Source organism: Lycorma delicatula, chromosome 10 (genome assembly GCF_047948215.1).
Source record: "Lycorma delicatula isolate Av1 chromosome 10, ASM4794821v1, whole genome shotgun sequence".
NCBI lineage: Eukaryota > Metazoa > Arthropoda > Insecta > Hemiptera > Fulgoridae > Lycorma > Lycorma delicatula.
The window spans coordinates 96,811,516-96,834,192 of NC_134464.1; the positions used below are offsets into that span (position 1 = coordinate 96,811,516).

The 22,677-nt window shown below is 32.1% G+C and overlaps 1 protein-coding gene across 2 annotated transcripts in view; it reads left to right on the forward strand.

Annotated features, from left to right (window-relative positions):
* rad50 (DNA repair protein rad50) overlaps window positions 1-22,677 on the forward strand; it is a 111,702-nt gene that overhangs the window by 33,071 nt on the left and 55,954 nt on the right. For both annotated transcript variants that reach the window (XM_075376780.1, XM_075376781.1), the window contains exons 7-10: window positions 2,133-2,325; window positions 5,158-5,354; window positions 11,460-11,710; window positions 18,975-19,114. In XM_075376780.1, the coding sequence (XP_075232895.1) occupies window positions 2,133-2,325; window positions 5,158-5,354; window positions 11,460-11,710; window positions 18,975-19,114 (781 nt within the window). The remainder of the gene's footprint in view (window positions 1-2,132; window positions 2,326-5,157; window positions 5,355-11,459; window positions 11,711-18,974; window positions 19,115-22,677) is intronic.

Consider the following 22,677-nt stretch of genomic DNA (forward strand, 5'->3'; position numbering starts at 1 on the left):
AATTTTGTCTTTCAGAGACTTCCTTAGTTCACAAATTTTGATGTCCATAATTCTGAAGACCAAAATTCAATCTGTTGAATTTTAAAATCATCAATATCCATCCAACTAAAAAGTTCCAATTGGATAGTTGTCAAATCAAGTATGTCTGGCTTAATGAGGTATGAAAATAAGGGTCCATGAATGTGGAAGTCTTGACTTCATTTATCAAATTCTGCTTTGAATGCGTCGATGTACTCCTGAAGCTCATCTATGTTCACATTAAATTGACTTGAACGATTCTTCACATTTGGGAAGTACTTGAATGCTTTCATGTTGATATCACGTGAAAAAATGTTGAGTTTTATAAATGCTTTCCAATAGCAGAAAAGATCAAGTACTGTTTGACCTTGTCCTTGTAATTTCAAATTCAGCTCATTTAAATGTGTGTTAATGTCAGTCAGAAACATCGAATTTAACAACCAGCTTCATCTTTAAATTTAGAAAAATATTGCTGTTTTTTTGTCAAGAAACACCTTAATAACTTCAATACAACAGACAAATCTATATAAACTTTACCTCAACTAAGCCATTGAATATTGTTGTATAACAGAAGATCTCCATATTCACACTCAATTTCTTGTAGAAGAGACTTGAATTATACGTAAACCAATGAAAAATGAGAAACAATAAAGATGACTATCTTAGCAACACTTGTCATCACAGAAACCAAATTCAGAGATGAGCTCTTTTCACAAAGCTCTCCTGGTGTATAATACAATGAAAATGTAACTGTTTGCAATAAATATTATTTTCAGGAAGTTTTACAAATTCTTTCTTCTTGCCAATCATTACAGCAGCGCTATCAGTTGTCACACAGAATAATTTGTTCATTATTCTCCTAATATCTTGTAACTGTAGCTAGGCATGACAAATTATTTAAATCAGTGCTTTCATCAAGAGCAACAGTGAATACTTGGGATTGTTTTAATCCAATTGTTTGTTTAGTTGTTACATTTTCAGCAAGTCAGTTATGCGCCTCTCAATTGATCTTGCAGAAACTGGTATACTCTAATTGGAAAGAGTATTTATTTGGTATATGTAAATACCATATTTGGTAAATCCTTATTTGGTATTGGTAAATCACCAAATAAAATTTCCACACTGCCCAAAAAAGTCTTTGATGTATTCTCCATCTATAAAAGGTTTACCTTTTAAAGCCCCGCATTAAGCTATTTTTTAACTACATTCAGTAGCTTTATTCTTCGTTCCAACTACTTGGTTTAAAATACCAGTTTGTTTTTTGAAACCAGAAGTAGCTTTTTTGAGGGCTTCACTTTTCTCTTCTGAGGTTTTAAACTTAAATTGATATTTAGTCTAAAAGCATCTTTGTACACTAGATGTGTGAAACAATACTTGCGCTACAAAAAACACAAACAGCACGATCATTTTGTTCTATAAATCTATATTTATTCTTTTGTCCAATTTTCTTAAATGGATGATGATCAAGTTTCCTTTTCATTTCTGCCATATGTAACTCAAATGGTATTCTGAAAATTTAAATAAATCAACAAACATCAATGCGGATATTTATATATAAAATTTAATGGAATTAAAATTATTAAAAAAAAATTTTATTTGTGTAAACATTATTTAATTAGTTCTTATTGTTTTTACAGTTCAAATATATTTATTTTAAAACCTATTTTCACCTACAGAGTGTTGAGCAATCTTTAACTGATATATATTATGGCATTTGGATAAGAGATATAAATACTGTCAAGGGTCAGCAAGTATGCAATAACATTTGAAGTGAATGTGCACTTTGCAGTCTAGCAAAGTGTATTTCACGAATGTATTTCAATTTGTAACAAAAGTGCAGTAGGGTTCTGTTTTGCGATCAAGTATGAGAAGCTGTTTAATGAGTTCACTGTACAGAGGACAAGGTGTCATTTGTTATTGATAAAAGTATAAGCTAGTTTGCTTTGTAAAGCATAGAAGTAAATAATCCTTGTATAAAGTTTATTACAAGCTTTGTAACTGTAATCTCACTGCAACATTCGCTTCTTAATTTTTATTAGTTACTGTAAATTTATAGAAAATATGGTTATGTAAATAATAGTTTTAAAAAGTTTTTTCCTTATTTTTTTTTATAGGTAAACTGGATGCTGTTAAAGAAAAAGAAATTAATATTGCCAATTTGATTGCTGAAAAAAGAGGTAACACTATTAAATTAGAAGAATTACAAAAATCTATTAAAGAAGTACTGACAAATCTCCATAATGTTGAATTTCAAGGTACTGATGAAGAGTTAGAAAAGGAAATTCAATCATTTAATTCAGATTTTAGGTAATCAATAAGATAAAGCACATTAGGTTTAATGTTTTATTTTTATTTTATTTTTTTAATATTTATTTATTATTAAATAAATAAAGTTCAGAATTTATTTATTATGTAAATAGCATTCAATGATAAGTAAAACTTGAAGTTGTGGTTTAATAACAGTTCATATTTTATTAGTGTAAATCTTCATGTAGTGTATTTTTTCTTTCACAAAAGAAACTACTGTACTAAAATATTGAGATTAAGTGTATCTCAATGCTGTAGCATTGACAAGGCATGTTGAAGATCTAGCTAATGAATTAGGGACTTCACATATTAGCAAAGGTCAGTTGCATAATATTATTGTAATTACCACCTGACAAAGAAATTGCATGGTGTCAGGTTACATGATCTGATTGGCCAGTTCTGCTCATCTTTATGTGAAAGGATTCGACCCAGGAATTTCTCGTGTAGCAAGGGAGTTATCTCATTAGCAGTGTGGCAAGTAGTGTCGTCCTGCAGGAACTACAGCTGTTCAGTATCCGTAGACTGTTCGAATAAGGCCACAAAAGTGTTTGTAATCAGAATGCATTGACATTTTTAATTCAGTGTCATTTCATTTCTGTTTTCATCTTCAAAAAAGATAAGACCCAATCACTTCACCAGCCCAAAATCCACATCAAACTATGATTCATTATGAGTGCATTGTCATGGATTTTTCAAGACTTTTCTATTCACAAAGTGCATCAGCTTTATTTCTTAATAAAAATGTGTCTTGTCACTAAAATAATTTTCTTGAAAAATATTTATCTAAATTTTGTCTTTTAAATTCATTCAGCAAACCATCTCCTTTGCAAGTGATCAGTTGTTGAATTAATTAAATTCTGTACTTGTGCATGTGGAGCTCTTTCATGAAATTTACTACTAGGAGCTTGTTGTAATGTCCATTGTTGTGGATGATGACAAGTAAAACTTTAAATTCACATTAACACTTTTCATGCACAACAGTGATGTTTTCAACAGACCAATTACAATGAGAGTGCTTGGGTGTTTTTATGTTTGCAGTGAATCAGTTGTATAAACTTTCTTGATCAGCCTATGAACTATTGTCTCATTAAATGCATTATGACAGAGGATCACAACAAATGTTTTAATGGTCTTTTTATAGCACTCGGCACTCTTATAATGAGTTTTAACAATCAAAACTCATTCTTCTATTGTGTCTTGGCATCATCACAGATAACTAACAAAAACAGTGCCAATAACAAAACAATGGTACCCAATTCAAATTCAGCATTCTTGTTGAGACAGCCATTATTTATAATATTGTGATATTACAATAAAATATTCTTAAAAATATATAAACAATATTAACACCATTATCAGAAAAATAATAATCATAGAAAAACAAAAAAATTATTGTAATTAAAATTAATTATCTGATCCTTAATTTATAGGTCCCTAATTTCAGATGAGTGTGTTTGATTATATTAGGAACACAACTGAAAATAATAAAATGAATTTAGTTAACTCTTGTAAGAACTGAGTATTGAGAATATCATTCTTTAGTCTCTAGGACCATCGTCAGGTATTGCTTCAGAGGATGAGATGAAATGGCAATTTTGTAGTGTGTAAAAATGCCATGCCTGTTTGGGATTCGAACCCAGGACCTGTGGATAAAATACCAAGATGCTACCACTCACATCACAGAGACTGGCTAGGGGGAATACACCTTTCTTTTTCTGTTTAGCCTCTGGAACCCTAAGGCATTAGAGGATGAATGAGGATGATAAATATGAATGTAAATGAAGTGTAGGCATGTACAGTCTTAGGTTGACCACTTCTGACATGTGGGGTTAATTAAAACCCAACCACCAAAGAACACTGTTATTCATGATCTGGTATTCAAATCCATATAAAAACTGCCTTTACTAGGATTTGAACGTTAGAACGCTCAACTTCAAAGAGGCACTAGCTGATTCGCAATAAAAAGTTCACCACTAGACCAACCCGGTAGTGAAAATACACTTAGGGGATTTTAATATAAAATTAAACAGCTTGCCTTGATCTGTATTTAGGCTTTGGTTGTTCTTTTATTTTACTCACCTTGAGCTGTGCTCATGCATAGGATTAAGAATGTTAACTAAAGTTCAAATTTTATAAAAAAATTTGACTTTTTACCAATAACACTATATAAAATTGTGTACAACTTCTCGTTTCCAGTTGTTCAGTTTATATTCAAATTTCTCTACTGTTTTGCTAATTAAAATATTTTTCATAAGCAGAGGTTTTATGAAGAGTTTTGTAAAATGTTCAAATTTATTATGTTTTATAATGTTGAATTTGCATGTTAGTCACATATTTGATTTTCTTATGTTGTATTTTTTAGTCATTATAAAACAATATAATCAGCGGAGACCTACCACATTAAGAGTAAGCCCATTATGCAGAGCAAATGGTGAACAAACCCTGTTGTAAATGGATTGTGTTCACCTTGGCCGTGTATATTCTCTAATGATTTTTTTTCTTTTTAATACTGTCAGAAAAGAAATCAGTTGTGCATATGCAATGGAAATTTAGGAAGGCAATTAGAGTTTAAAAAAGGTTTGAGAACCTTTAATCAATTTTTATGAAAAGATTTAAAATCAGATGATTATAACAAGCTGGTTGTTTTTAAATAGATATGGACACTCATAAGCAGCCTAATTAATCATTTTCAACTTGTATATATTAGGAATATAAATGCGTTTGGTTCTGAAGAATTTTTCTGCAGATCGTAGCACTGTCATTTTTTCAGATATGAAAATAAATGTCATCTCTTGTTTTAAAAATTAATATTCTGTTTGTAATTAATTGTAGACAAAAAGAGGAGGAGTTAGAAAGACTAGAAAAGGAGTTTGATAAATTAACTGGTGCTGAAAAACATCTTCAGTCACAGGTGAATAAGGAACAGAATAATTTGGGTGGTTTAAAACGTGATCTAGAGACAAATAAGGATCTAATACAACATAGAAATGATTTGATTAACAAACTGGCTTTTGATTTAAAAATATCAGGTAAGGTATTCTTGAGTTGCAATAATGTAGTTACTGTTATTTTTTGCTCATCTTTAGTAATGATGATTATTATGGTGACCATTAGACAGTTGCATTCTTGTGTTATGCTTCTTTGTTAACATTTTGTTTAAGGTATCAAAAGTGTACTTGCAAAAGGAAATTGTTCTTTACATGACCAGTATTCTTTTAAATCAAAGGTTTTTATTTTTATGAAACAAAAAATTTGGGGTAATTTTATTTTGTGAAAGAAATTATCTATCAAAAAAAGATCAGAAGTTTTTGAATTTCAAGATAATATTTCTTCATCAGTGTATTTCTGTAAACATTTTTCATTTAATTCTTAAATAATTTTCCGACACAGTACATTTTAATAGAAAATTTAGGTAATAATTGTGAATTTATTTATATTAAGAATGTCTGTGTAAATTTCCTTTTATTTATGTAAATAATTACATTGTATTATGCAATTTTCTAAGTATTTTCATCTAAAAATTATATTAAAAAGTTGGAAAAATAAAATTTAGTAATAATTGCTTGAAAAAAAAATAAAGTGAATAATATATATACATGTATATTATAAATACATTTTTGACAGCCTGTATTTGATTTTAAAATAAAATTAATATTTGTTATCTACATTTAACGTGATAGTATATCCATAGCATTATCTAATTTCAATAATAACTTAAATTAGATTTAGTATTATATTACACTGAATTCACATTGGTGGTCAGAAGAAAATCCACATGCTGTAGTTGAATTAAATTTCCAGCAACAAATTTTGGTGAATGTTTGTGTGTCATCATAGACAATTAACAGGCCCTTTCATATTAAAACAATGTGTCACAGGGAGAGAAATTATTTAGAATTTTTAAAAGGTGAATTTCTTACAGTGTTTGAAAATTTCTCATTGGCTAAATGAATTGAAATCTTGAGGCGCATCATCTCTTGATGAAGTACTATCAACTTGCTGCAGGACCAACACATTTCACAAATGAAGTAAGATAGTTCTTAGATGAAAAATTTACAGGTAAATGAATTGGACATAGAGGGCCAGTAAACTGGCCATCTAGATCACCAGACCTTACTCCCTTATATTACTGTTTACAAGGCTGGGAGAAATACAAGGTATACAAGCAAAAGATAGACACACTTGATGAACTGATTGCTTGCATTCTCAATGCTGTTGTCCTCATCAAGGTAGGTGAAGTTTATCATTAAATTGGCGACAGAAAATGTAAGGAGTTGAAAAGTGCATTGATGTCAAGTGCGTTGATGATTTTCAAACATTGTAAATTAATACAGTATTAGCCACAGTGAATATTAATTTTTAATATTTAATTTTTATAAATTCATAATTTTTTGTTGAGGTTTATTCTTTTTTGTTTTTAATAATAAAAATTGATTTTTAAAAATTTTTTTATAGACTTTATATAAATTTTTTCATAATTAAATTCCCTACTAGTTTTGACAATAACATTTATGCATTTATTAGTCATTTAACAAAGTTATTGTACTTAAACCTAAAAAAATATTTTTATTTATTTTTTGTCAAATTTTTCTGTTTTTCATTGGATATCATGAAAACTTTATGACAAAGTTCTTAAAACTACAGTTCTAGGATCTGTTTTATTTAGTTTTTCAAATAAAAAAAAAACATAAGAAACCGTCAAGTTTACCTATTTTATAATGCCTTAAACATTTTTTTATGATTTCATTTCACTGGGGGAACTGAAGAAATCTGGGCAAAGGTTTTCACTAGCCATAACTTGATAACAAAGAGTTTTCATACATAAGTTGGATAAACGTTTTCCTTATATGAAGCTGTAGAATCACTTCCAAACTATTTCCCTTTCCTCCTGAATGTGTGTGTATATATATATATATATCGCAAACATGTGACAATATATATTGTCACATGTTCATACTCGATCAGGATATTGAGAGATTGACAGTTGAAAATGTTTATATAATTACAATTTATTGGTTTAAAAACATAACTTATTAATCATAGTAATCACAACACAACAATAATAATAATAATAAAGAGTGATTACTTACAAAACAGAATTTAAGGTAACAATTTATTCTCAGATAGATAAATAATGAAAACCAGAATTCAGTCCATTGACAAAAGACATTAGCATGACCGCTAGTCTTAACACATTTAACCATTAGTCTTATTAACAACAAAGTACAATAGGAAAGACAAGTATAAAGTTCTTTCACTGAAAATACCTTTGCTGTTTACAAACAAAACTACCCTTAAAGGTTTATGAATGAAATTGGTACTTACGTATTAACGCCACCACAGCTACAGCTTTATTTAAAAACAAAGTAGTCAATCGGATTTTGGTGGAAAATGGGCCGATTTAGAGTTTAACATAGTTTCGAAACAGTCTATTAATTTTAATAAATAGTTATTTATATTTATTTATTTTATAAATATAATTTAACCAAACTTAACCTACACTCGCTTCGCTCGCTAAACTTGACTAATTAACAGGAGTGTTTTGATTATTTAAATAATAAATAATTGCAATAATTACTGAATTTATTAAATAAATACTCAAAAAATTACGGTGTTAATTAGGTCAAGGTTAGCGAGCGTATGTTAAGTTTGGTTAAATTATATTTATAAAATAAATAAATATAAATAACCATTTATTAAAATTAATAAAGAGACTGTTCATTTTCCACCGAAATCCGATTGACTACTTTGTTTTCAAATAAAGCTGTAGCTGTGGTGGTGTTAATACGTAAGTACCATGAAATTTAGTACATTATCTCTTTCACTTGTAATCTTAACAGTAACTCATGGAACCATTTCTTGTTTTCATTAACTGGTATTACTTGTAATGTCACTGTAATTGTGTTGAACTTATTTCACTAGAAATTCACTTCTTCACTGATTTTCTCGCTGACTGACACTGCAGAATCACATTATAACATCTCGCTTAAGACTGATTTTGCAGAACTCATCTCAACTGGACTTCCCTGGAGTATTTATACTCCTATCCTCTTTACCTGCCAGACCGAACCCTACTCAAAGCATGAAAATGATCAACCCCCTCATATTTTTCCATGAAATTCCAAACTTTGTTCTGGTAACTCTTTTCATGGAACATCTGTTTAGTATGTCAGTGGGCAGTATTACAAAAGACGATTGTTAAATGGATCTGTTACCTTTACTAAATTTCTTTTAGCCCCTTTCTGGGGCTTTCTCCCATTATATTTTTTGATTACTTTCTTCATAATTGGCACAAATCCATTTCTTAGGTCCGGTATATCGGTCTTGTTACAGTGTATATATATATATATATATATATACACACACACACACAATTGCCCATAATAGTTATAGTAGAATGTGTATGTGATAAGTAATATAAGTTTGTGTGTGTCAATTTCACCATACACAGACATGTATTTTTTAAATTGAATTAATTTTTTTTTATAAAATTGAATATTTATGTATATAAAATATATATTAATTATATGCAGAGGTGAATGTGTTGGAAAAGTTATATACAGTAATATGGTAACTTTCAGCTTTTAATCAAATACTCTGAAAAGGAATTAGAAAACAGTACTGTTGAGCCAAACTATTTGCATGGCTATGTTGTTTCTAGCCTAACCGAAAACATCATGTTCGCTTCTATTGGCTGACACCTGTAATACGGCTAATATGAACTGCTAAACTAACATTCATCAAAATTAAACTATTTGATAATACATCTCATTAATTTGTAGTTTAGAAATAATTATTATGAATTCGTTAATTAATTTATTTAGTTTGAAGTTATAATATTAAAATCAAAATATGATCTTATAATGCAGTACTTTATCTGCAATATAAACTTCACTTATTATTTTAATCTCAATTTATCTAATAAAATGTGAAATTATTTAATAAAATTCAATGACCAAGTATGTTATCGTAATATAAAACTATAAAATAATTAGGTTGTGTAATTTTTAAAAACATATTTTCTGCTAATTAATTACAACTATTATGAACTGTTTCGTAAATATTATTATGATAGTAAAATATATTGTACTGCAGTTTTATCTATCATTTAACTATTAGCATTACGTTAACAGTCAAGGCATATTTTATAAAAATAAAAAATCATTGGTTACTTTTCCAAGTACCTTCACTTTTTTACTGAAACAGCTCAATCCTGCTCATGTCATCTGAGTCTTCATCACCGCTCTCAGAGTCAGAGTCGCTCTACAACGAAATGACGAACGATTCAACAAGGTTGTTGATCTCACTTTCCTTTGATAAGTACTAGTCTTCAATTTTTTTATGTGGTCACACTTCCTTACCCAGTCTTCTTGGCCCATGCTAGCAGCCTTCTTTACGGTTAATATTTGAACTTGAAGAAAACTACAAGATGTATTTTTACTAGTGACGTAGCTGTTAACACCAACCCATATGAGTTCATTTGGGTTGAGGTTTGGATGATAAGGCGGCAGTCTCAAGATATGATGACCCTTCTCTTGAACAACTTCATCAAGAATATAGCAGCAGAATCTAGGTTGGTGCAATTTTACCAGTTCGTATAGCTCAGGCATATATTTAGCATCAGTGAAAGGAATGTTGTATTTCACAAGACAATCTTTCATATCTTGTTTTCTGCTCTTTGAGTTCGAGGCTTTATTGATTTGAACATAGTAAGGAACGTTCTCTATTACTGAAACACTCTTTGGCTCCAAATTTGGCTTCAATTTTTCTTTTGTCCATTTTATAAATATCACTGTTACATTATAGTGATAGTCTCCAGTTTGATTTGTAATTTTACACATTATCAAGGCATTTGGGACAAAACCTTTTTCATTACCAGCGTGAATAATTATTAATCTGTACCCTTTAGAGATTCTACATTGGACACCATTGTTGGAATCATCTGACCACGATTGATTTTTAAGGTAACTGTTAAATATGTACGATTCATCAAGATAAATTATGGGCCATTCTTGATTTCTGAAATGTTTCATCGCCCTCAGATAAGAAATTCTTTGTTTTCGAACATCTGGCATTTCAATTAATAATTTATAGGTCCTCTATTTGAAGCCAGGAGCCTTCAGAATATATTTCAAACTGCTTTTCTGCCCTTGAAAGTTTATACCATCTTATAGCTCATGTAATAGAATTTCCACTGTAGTAAGGCAATATTTTTGCAGGTGAAAATTATAAACTGTTCGTCCTATCATTCATTTATCAAAGTCGTCCAGTCCTATGATAGGCCTTTTAGAAGTTGGTTATTTGCCTGGCGTTGAAAAATTTTTTGTTTCATTGTCATCACATCTGTTATTTTTTTTTAGTTTGCTATTAATTGTAGTCACCACATGCTCAGACACGTCACATGCTGCAGCAGTTCTTTCTCAAGCTTTTGATAAAGGAATTGTCACAGCCTTATCTGCTTCTTCCTTCATAAACTTATAAACATCAGAAATTATTTTTTGTGCCTTGACTATGAGTGATGTGTCCTTTCAATTTTGATTAAACGCCGTTGTCCATTTTAAAATTTTTGTGCAAACAAACTTTTTAAATATTATATTACTACCAACGAAACTACCATAAAATTATTTATAAACAAAAATCATTATCACAATACTTATTTCATTTATTACAGGAAGATTACTATATAAAAATTTTACTATCATACACAACTTTACAGTGCTTGGTTGAAGACTGTTAATTTATGCAATCTGTGTGTAGTTTTATAAAGGAATATTTGGAGGAGGGTTTTTTAAAAATTAATTATTACATTAGTCACCAAACTACAATAATTGGTCATTATTACTGTGTATTGACATTAGTCATTGCATCAGCAAATCCTCAGGTAGATATTAATCTAAATGTCATGACATAATAACAATATGATAGACATAATAATACCTTAACTGGTGAGTCATTGCTTATATGATTCGAATGAGACATTGTGAAAATGTCAGCTGATAGACAGTCAACACAGTGTTTTTGGAAGAGAGATCCCCTCTCCACCACCCATCCATCAGCCGGCTGACTGATTATTGTATTGTGATATTTAAAGTAAGATTTTAAATATATATATATATTTTTTTTTTTTTTTTTAGAAATGGAGAGTCCATATTCTGATACCCAAGTAGATAGTGTTATACAAAATATTGAAAAGAAATTAAGAGAGATGAAAAGATATATTGAATCAATTAAAAATGAAAATAATAACAAAGAGAAAGAATTACAAAATATTATTGATGATTTAAGAGAAGAAAAAGCTAAGTTGGAACAAACTAAAAAAGCTAAAACAGAACAATTAAGTGAAACAAAATCAGAAATTGAACGTCTTAAAACTGAAATTGCTGAGGTATTTTAATTTATCTGTAATCTTTATAGTTACATGTCATACATTTTACTTTTTAATTAATTTTAAAATACTATTACCTGTAGTTCATTGAAATATCTAGTTTTCTTGTCTTTTTGTTGATAAACTAAGATTTTATAAAAGCACTATTATTCATCTGTCAGTTTTTTTTAGTAGATGCCTTGCTTATGTAGTACTTAGGTACTTGAGATAAAAGTTTATTGACGATAAAAATTTAAACTGTTCATAAATTTAGTGGAATTTTTTTAACAGAATAGAATTACAGTTAAAAATATATTAAAAACAAACGTTTGAAAAGCTAACGTAGCATCTAATACTGTACTATATTTTGTCAAGAAGGTTTTTTTATTATAATTAAAATAAATGGAAAACTAAACATTGTTTTGACTCTTTTTATAAACATATACAAGGATAATTTTATTTTTCAAAAAATTTGCCTTTGTTGAACATCAGAAATTTATGGTATATTGAATGGAATTAGTAGTGTTAAGGTTAGTTTGACTTATTACTATTAATGTTAACTATTAAGCTGTGGTATATTGAGGAATGTTATGAAGTAAAAATAATTGCATGTGTGACCGGTTCTCTTTTATTCTTACAGTTATAGCTTTGCAAACCCACCGGGTTGGTCTAGTGGTGAATGCGTCTTCCCAAATCAGTTGATTTGGAAGTCAAGAGTTCCAGCATCCAAGTCTTAGTAAAGTTAGTTATTCTTACATGCATTTGATTACTAGATTGTGGATACCAGTGCTCTTTGGTGTTTGGGTTTCAATTAACCACACATCGCAGGAATGGTCGAACTGAGACTGTACAAGACTACACTTCATTCATACATATTCTCATTCATCCTCTAAGCCACCACCTTACAGTGGTTCCGGAGCCTAAACAAAAAAAAGAAAAAGATAATGGACCATTAGCCATAGTTTTATGATTATTATATATAGTATTTAGTAAAAAATATATGTATCACAACCACCAAAAAAATTTCATTGTAAAAGTGTTAGTGAATCTCCTTATTACAGAAATAGAATAATGTAAAAAAAAAATGGTGGGTGAGCAGTACAAATCCCTGAACAATACTTGCAGGGGAAGGTATCTCTTAAAAGACAGTTGTTTGCCTCATATCTGAAAACACTGATATACAAAGAAACTAAGTACTATTTGCTAGGCTCAAATTTCTCTAAAACGCAATTCTTTGCTATAAATACAGAGAACAACTATTTAATGAATTAAGTCGTTCAAAAATTTAGAAAAAATTTATCCTCCATGGGGCTGTTTCAATTACCTAATAATAAATAGCAAAATAATGTTATTCTAAGTAGATGTTGCTCTTAATGAATTAGTAGCGAGCTTTGTTTTTTTTGTGCTTTTTCTAAACCAGTTGTTTATTATATTTTGAAATAATCCCTTTATGAGTGAATTTTTATAATATATTTCATGTTTCTGCTTGACTTAATCTATTAAATATTTTTTCTCTCTGTTTGAAGCAAAGAATTGTGTTCTAGAGATGTTTCAGTGTAACAAATAATATTCAGTTTCTTCCGGATTGGGGCAAACAATTGTTTTTTGAGGGATACCTTCACACTTAAAGAATTTTTCAGAGATTATTATATTCATTATAATTATTATAATATTAATAATTTTTTTATATAATTCTGTTTTTGTGAAAAGGAAATTCTCTAACACTTACAATGAAATTGTGTTTTTGGTAGTTGTGATATCAGCTATTTTTGTTATATGTTGTTAATATGTATACTGATTATTTCGTTTCCTCAAAGGAAAATATATAGACATCTATTGAATTTCTTGGCCATCTTTCTTTAAAAGTATTTAAATAGTCTACCTAAATCCAGTTCATATTCTGTTATATTTTATGTATAATTTATTTAACAATTTTTTCATAATAATCTTTTGATACATATTCTAGTATTTTCTGAACCATGACAGCTTGCGCCATCTGATGAAATATAGACAAAATGTATGCCTGCTTGGTGTTGGTGAAGAATAAAAATGGCAGTTTCATTTTGCTAGATGAGAAAAGAGTAAAACATGATTGCAGCTTGTGCCATCTGACATAATATATATGAAATTTGCACCTGCTTGCTAACAGAGAAGAATAAAAATGGCGATTTCATTTTGCATGATGAGAAAAGAGCAAAAGCATGTGAATGTATTGATTAATGAATATTTAATATTTATTAAATATTCATTATAAAAAAAAAGTGCCTAGTAAAGCATTATTACCAGTTATGATGTTAGGTTGCAATTTTTCATTAACTGAAAAAATATGTATGTTTATACTTCGTAAGCAGCTTAACCATTTCAGTAAAATACTCCCTGTTTGTCTTTTGTTTTTTTGTTCTTTTTTCTCTCTTCTGTTTGAGATTTTGGCAGAGATTCTCTTGACTTCCAGTCAGGGAGTCTTCATATATATATATATATATATATTATTTATTCATTCATTCATTAATTCTCCTCTCTTTGTTTTTATATAATTTCATAGCTAAATGTTTTTGTATGCTTGTATATAAAACACATGATGTGTAATATATGAAGTTTGATAATAAAATATGAAAATTTTTAATTTTTATCAAACGAAATTTAGTTATTTTTTAATCCACTGTCTTGTCCTCTTCAAAGTAGTTTGCCAGAGATGTGACACACTTTGCCAGTGTTTCTTCCAATCCTCAAAGCATTTGTTGAAAGCATTTTTCGGTATTGCTTTAAGTTCACATAGAGATTTTTTATTTGTTTCATCTGTTTTCACAAATTGTTGTCCTTTTAATATTCTCTTAATCAGTGAGAACAAGAAAAAGTTGCTGGATGTCATGTCTGTAGAATGTGGAAAGTATTATCCAGAATGATCTGGGACATCAGTATGATATTATTTTTGGCTTAATAATTATGGATTTATACTGAAGATGAACTGATGTTTTATCATGGTGCAAATTCCAATATTTGTTTGCCCACATTTGTGGTCATTTTCTTTGGATTGTCTCACAAAGATGCATAAAGGTGCTAAGTAATACTGTTTGGGCTATACAACCTTATGATAAGTGTTCATAATGGATGATGCCTTTGTAATGAAAAAAAAAAACAATCAGTTAGGATAACCTTAATATTCAATCGAACTTGGGATGCTTTTTTCAGTCTTGCTTCTTCAAAAATCATCCTTGGAATGATTGAATCTTCTTGTCAATATTATAACTATACATTCATGTTTTATCACCTGTTATGACACGTTTGAATAATTCTGAGTTGTCAGCGATGTCAGTTAACAACTAATTTACTATGTTACTTTGGTTAAAAATTCAGCAGCTTGGGAATAAATCTTGCTGTCACTTAACTTAATTTCTTACCCAAAATGTCTGTCAAAGTTTTTTCAGTCTGAGCCGTAAGAGATTCCCATCCCTTTACTAACTGCTCTAAGTGACAGTTGTTCATAATGTCCTTTATTTTGTAAATATTTTTATTGGTAGTTGTTTTAGGATGTCCAACCATTTTTTTTGTTTTTACAGTCTTAAAATCATTTGTTCCATTCAAAAACCCTATGTGTTAAAATAACATACTTGCCAAAAACCTTTTCCAACATCTTCACAGTTTCATTACATTTTATTCCATTTTTAATGCAAGTCCTTTGCTCCATCTTTTTAAAATTAAATCACCACTCGTAATAAAATATGTCCTAATTACTCAGATGACAAATTTGAAATACGTATCTAATATGGTGGAAAATATTGATATACAAGGACTATTTGGAAATTAAATTCCAATCCTTGGTATTGCTCAAAGGAGTCGGGGTAGCAATACTGTTTGTGAAAAGTTGAATGGAGGGAATATCATGAATGACTGTGGAGTAAGACAATGATGCCGTATGTTTTGGGAAGGTCGAAAAAACATTCATGACAGTGAAAGAAGTGGTCAATCTTCAGTTGTCACAGATGAATTTGTTGCAAGTGCTGATATGAAAATTTGAAAAAATTGTCGATTCACGATAATAGAATTATCCTAATTTTTTCCTCACATATTGTGAATAGTGCTGTATGAAGAGGATGGGGTCAGCACTAAACTTCCTTTATCATTAATGTAACGAAAAGGATGAATTCCTGGACCACATTGCAACAGGTAAATGAGACATGGGTTAAATTTGTTAATGTAGAAAAAAAATCTCAATCAATGCAGTGGGGACACACCAGTTCTCAAAATCCCGTAACCGCCCGTCAAACATTTTTTTTCAAAAAAGCTGATGGCATCGTTTTTTGGGGCCATAAAGGTGTAATCTTGGTTGATTTTATGGAAAGAAGCATGACAATTAATGCTGAAACTTACCATTAAGACGAAGAAATTAATAAAGGCCATACAAAACAAATAACGCAGCATACTAAATTCAGACATCGTTTTTCTTCATGACAGCACCCATCTGCATACTGCAGTACACACTCAACACCAAATCAAGAGTTTCAAATGGGAGTTGTTTAACCATCCTCCATACAGGCCTGATTTGGCTCTTAGTGATTAACACCTTTTCCTAAAAATGAAGGAATGGTTAGCGTTGCATTGTTTTGAAAATGATGATGAGTTGAAAAACTATGTTATTACCTCACTTAATTCACAGGCAGCAGAGTTTTATGATAAGGATATCCAAAAACTTGTTTACAGATATGATAAGTCCTTAATTTGGATGGCAGTTATGTAGAAAAGTAGCTATAAGATATATGTAATAAATTGGTGTTTTTTTTTAATAAAAATCAAATTTTACTTTCCAAATAGCCTGTGTATATTATATATATATATATATATATATATATATATATATATATATATATATACACACACACACACACATGAGGGTAAGTCAATTATTATCTGCAATTTAGCTATATTTTTTTATGTTGGTAGTACTGTCATGTTGCATAGATGACACATGCGTGGTTTAATTGTTGTTATGTCTGTGCAGGTCTGATGCTGCTAGGTTAGTTCCATTATCGTTGCCCTGTCATTAACCATGGCTGCTCCTGTTTGCTTTCTGTTTGCACCAAAGAAGAGCAACGTTCAGTGATCTGTTTTTTGTGGTCGGAAGGTGTATCAAGGGCCGAAATTCATCGAAAACTTTCGGTACAGTACGGGAACAGTGTGTTGCCGCAACGGAGTGTATACGAATGGATTGAAAAATTAAAAAATGGTCGCACAAGCGTTTTGCACAATGAAGGAGCCGGATGACTGTTTACCACCACAAATGAGGAAAACATTGAGCATGCACTTGAGACGGTTTTCTACAGACGAGTAACTATGAAGTGGCACATCTTCTGCAAATTGGTCACGGTTCTGCCTACGAAATCATCCACAACAGACTTGGGTTTCATAAAGTTTGTGCAAGGTGGGTACCAAAACGACTTGCACAGTTGCATAAACAAATGCGCTTGGACATCTGCCAAAAACATTTGGATTGCTTTGGTAACGAACGGGACATCTTCTTAGACAGAATCATCACTGGTGACGAAACATGGATCCATCATTACGAGCCAGAGAGTAAACAGCAGAGTATGGAATGGAAACATCCAAATTCGCCCTGCAAAAAAAAGTTCAAGACCCAACTGTCCGCAGGAAAACTGATGCTTATGGTTTTTTGGGACTCAAGGCCCAGTACTGGAACATTATGAGGAAAGGGGCATGACAATACAATGAGATGCTTATTGCTAAGCTGAAGCCTGCAATTCGAAGCAAACGCCGAGGAATGCTGTCGAAAGGTGTTATGTTGTTGCACGACAATGCCCGTCCACATACTGCTGCCCGCACTGCTGAAACGCTCCAGAAACTCAACTTTGAAATACTGGCTCGTCCTCTGTATAGTCCTGATCTTGCCTCTTCTGACTACCGCTTGTTTGGTCCACTCAAAGAGGCATTAAGGGGCCGTCGATTTACCTTGGATGAAACAGTGACAGAAGCGGTGCATTCCTGGCTCGCAGCTCAACCGAAAACCTTCTTTTATGAGGGCATCAGGAGGCTTGTGCAACGATGAACCAAGTGCGTTGAAATGCAAGGGGATTATGTTGAAAAATGATGTACATGCAAGTTTCCTCTTTGTATTGCAATAAAATTTATAATTACATTGCAGATAATAATTGACTTACCTTCATATATATATATATATATAGAAAGTGCTAAAATGCATGGGGGAAAAAGATGAACTCAATTGGAAAGATATAGTGTGCAGAACTATGTTATTTGTTTGTTCAGATTTCATATACATTCAGTATATTTACATTTATTTATTTCATTCTTGAAATAAAGGTTTTGGGATATTAGAAGCTATAGATAAGTTTTTGTTTAAGTCTGGCTTATGCATGAAACAAAAACTGATAAAAAATGTATTTCCTCTGGTCAGTCCCAGTAGAACTATATTTTATGTTGTTCAAATTTAATTTTGTTTTCTACAAAAATGCAAATCCTTGAATGTAAAAAATTAATCTCCATGGCAGATTGTTAGTGTCTCAGCCTTTCATTCGGAGATCCCATGTTCGAATCCCACTCAGGCATGGCCTTTTTCATATGCTGCAAATTACATTTCTATATTCCCATGTGCACGCATTTCTGTAAGCTTCTATGGTGAATTAATTCATCAAACAGAAAAAGGAACTTTTTTCTTTATTCCCAATTCCACAAGATCATGCTAATGTATACCAAATATATCTCACATCATTTGTTTACTGAATTAGGTGTTATGAATGTTCAGACAAAAAGTGTAGTGCTTTGGAGCCCCTTCATGAATAATCTAAGAAAGAAAGAAAAATATAACTATTTTTCAAGTGTTTCTTATTTAGCTGTGATGTATGTATAGCATTTGAGGGTCAATAGACACTTGTTAGTGTACTCTGACAGTTCATTATTAAGTTGATCCGTGTGGATGAACAGAGTGATGGCGTAGGGATCATGTGAATCACTTTTAGAGATCAACATATCCTGTATTTTAGTGGATTTTGGCATATCAGTCTATAATGGCGTAGGGATCATGTGAATCACTTTTAGAGATCAACATATCCTGTATTTTAGTGGGTTTTGGCATATCAGTCTATAATAGTATGTTCAGTTTAGAGAAAACTGCAACTTGGTTCTACTTGCCTTTATCTTTTTTTTGTAAGCTTGAGTTTGGCATAGGATGAACTTGTTATCTTGAGAACAGTATAAAATATGATACAAAGTTTTTGTTTATAACATTTTACACATAAATACACCTAATTTTTTCTAGGTCTCTCAGTCTACAAAGAATATAGCTGTTCTTGATAATAAATTAAAAAGAATCAATAAAGAATTAGAAGAGCAGTCGAGCAGTGTAAATATTGATGATATTGATAAGCAGATAAAAAATTTACAAAAAAATAGAGACAAGTCAGTATAATTATTCATATTCATTGTTGTATTTTAATCTAGTTGTGTTAGTGTTTGGTAAAGTTTGAAATATACCATAACTTAAATCTATTATTAATATTTATTAGTTTTATGACTAATAAAATATGACATTTCATTACAAAGAATGAACTGGTGTAAGCACATAGTTGTGCTTCAGTTTATGTAATATGTAACATACTTGCTGCCTCCTGCAATCATTCATTTAAAATGTCTGTAAAATAAGTTTAGTTTTTTCTAAAGATTTGATTATGCTTAATCAAAAAAATTGAAAGGCAATATTTAAGAGTTTAGAGATGAGAAATTTGGAATAATTGATTTTTTAATAGTGAAGTAATGACTTGAGTACTGAAGAAACCAAGATAAAGGAGGGTATCTCTAGGGTAGTCAGACCAAATGATGACTTCAAGATTTTGTTGGTCAGGCTGGCATTTGAAGATATAAAAAATGTCTCTGTTATATTGTCTGCACTTGTGGCTAATGTTATGGCCGATAAAGTCCATATTTGGATTGGTTAGGTTCTGTGCCATGTCGCCATTGGGGAGAATGATCAGCACTGCTACATATGTTGGGAGACTGGCCACATTGCAGGTAAGTGTAAAGGACTGAACAGGTCTGACCTATCTTTTAACTGTGGTAGGCCAGGTCATAGGAGCCTGCAGTGCACAGATATGCAGGAAAGGACTTTGCATTAGTGGAAAGGACGGCCATAGTGTGACATTGTGTGACCTCATGTGAAAGTAGCACAAGTAAATGCTAATAGGAGTCTGCATGCAGTGGATGTTGGAAAACTGCAGTTAGAAGAGGAGTTGAAATCATATTGATTACTGAGCCATAGTGGCCATAGCTGGAGGGGCATGGATCTTGGACTCTGCCGGTGATGTCCCTATCAGCTTTCTGGGGTCTGAGATGCCAATAGTGGACATTGGCAATGGTGTAGGATTTGTCTGGGTGGACATTGATGATTTTGTAGTATTCAGCTGGTATCACTCCCCCAACACCATGCTAGTTAAATTATGGGTCATTGTGGATGGTCTTGTTTGCTTTAGTGGCAAGGTTCCTGTGAAAACTGGTAACTGTCAGTGGTGTCATTAATGCCAAGTCACCAGATATTGATGGCAGTAGGAGCAACGCAAGTGGTGAGGACTTCTTGCTGGATACACATAGCCAATGGGAATACATATGTGTCAGTTGTGGAGAAAATCCAACATTTGGTGTAGTGAACAATCCTGGATAAATCTGACTGGCCTAGACATGCTACATTAATAGGATCATGGGATGATTGGTTGCCGTGGAGGTTATGCTCAGTGACCATCATATGATTTTTTTTGAAGAAGTGACTAGGGTTGGGCAGCAGTCCTCATACAGGCTGAAAATTTCCGTGGAAGGTATGAGGTTAAAATATAGTATTCCAGCTAAACTGGAGCACAGATTGACAACAGAGAGTTTGAAAGATTTTCAAAGAAGAGTGAGAACTCATCTTGTCAAGGGGAATTATAAAAGAAAGGCCATGTAGTGGTGGTCTCACGAGGGAATGCCTGAAAAAGTTCCAGAGAGCTAATTGGAGTAATAATGTGCAGCTGGCAATTACTGTGGAGTCATTGTATAAGTACGCAAAGAAGGTTTATAAAGGGATCATTAGTAATGCTAAGAGGGAGAGATGGTAAGATTTGTGTGATGAGCTGTACAGACGTTTGATAAAATATTATTAGATGTCTCTAAACACTGCAGATTGCCTGTGCTTACCGAGTGTCAACTGAGGGCCAGTATAAAGATACTCTTCCCTAAAGTAATTGTGACAATCAGGGAAGAAATTGCTGTTGACACCATCTCGCTGTTTTCTGTTGAGGAACTGTCTCTTTGAACTGTTGAGCAACTAAAAGGATGAGTGTTGGTTAATTTTCAGTTAAAGTGTGCAAGTCGTCATTGAAGCAGTCCCTTTCAAATTCCTGATGAGAGGATACTTGCAGATTGGAAAGAATCTTGTCTAGGTGTGTTGAGTTAGCCGGGGCGAGCTGTTAATGATCTGACCACATACAGACCTATTTGTCTTTTGAACAGTTTCCCTAAACCTTTTGAGAGAATGTTGGCAGTGTGCCTGAAGGCTAGCATGATGGTCTTAGCCCTCAACAGTTCAAATTTCATGAGGGCAGGTCTATGGTGGATGCAGTTAGCCAGGTGATGCAGATAGTTAACAAGGCGGCTGCGAGTACACGAAAGAGGAGATTGATTCCAGCCTTGGTTCTGCTCAATATGAAGAACACATTTAATAGCATCACAGGGATGGCTGTTTCAGAAGCCCTGAAAATCGAGTGTGTTGAGCCCTGTCTCTACAGAGTAATTCAAGAATATCTGCTACATAGGAGGGTCTACCAGCTTTGATGTGACATATGGTGTCCCTCAGGGTTCTATCATTGACCTTTTTCTTTGGAATGTAGTCTATAACAGTGTGAATTACCTGGAGAGAGTAGCCCGGTGGCCTTTGCGGATGGCCGTGTCCTGATTGTTCAGGGTACGTCTGAAAAGGAGATGTGGATGGCTTTAAGGATGTGCTCTGGATACTGCTCTGTATTGGCTGAGGCATTATTGGTGGACACAGGTGTACTAACAGTCGATTTGCTGGTCTGGTTACATGTGGAATATTACTGGGAGAAGAGGAAGTAGGAGGCATACAATTTGCTCCTGAACCAGTAGCAGAGTAGGTAGGAGATAGCTACCAAGAGTAGATAAACATATAGGCTTATCCCTGAGATTGCATCATGGTTGGGAAGGAGCAGGGATGAGGTTAACTATGATTTTGCCCAATTTCTGACAGGCCATGAGTGATTTAGGGCCTATCTTTTTGTTAGAAATAGAGCAAATGATTTTAGGTGGCCATACTGAGAAGGTGAAGGGAAAAAAGGACGAGGTGTTCCTGAAGATGGGGCTGCTGGATGTAAACATCATCAACAAGATGACTTCTAGCTTAGATAACAGACGAGATCTCCAGGCTGATCCAGAGAATTTAGTCAGGAAGCAGAGGCGTAGATTACGGATAGTCCTAACATGGAGGTAATGTTTGTCCTGCCTTGTTAGGGGGTGGATGTCATTCGGTGATATGTTGGGACCCTACTTTAACTTGAGCCTTCCTGTCTCCGGAGTGTGTTGTCAGCAATTATTGGTTAAGAGATTGCAGCAAGATGAGAGTTGAAATGTTATGAAGCCGATCAGAGCGACCCTAGATGGAGGTTATATTATGTTTTTTTGGTGCAAAAAATGTATGTTTATTATAACATCTATGTTTTATTTCTTTATTTGTGAGATATTGTAAATTGTATATAGTATTTTATATTGTATTTGTGTATAGTGTTGCAGTATGCTATATTTTTGGTATATATACTGTCAAAATATATACAGGAAATTTAATAGTTATCCTGAATTTTTCAAGAATAAAGGCAAATCCTTATGATTATGCTGAATTCAGAAGCCAATAGCAGCAAAGACCAGTATAGGAAACACTATGGAAATCGGTGAAAACGAAGGCAAAGGTTTGGGTAGTCCTGGCA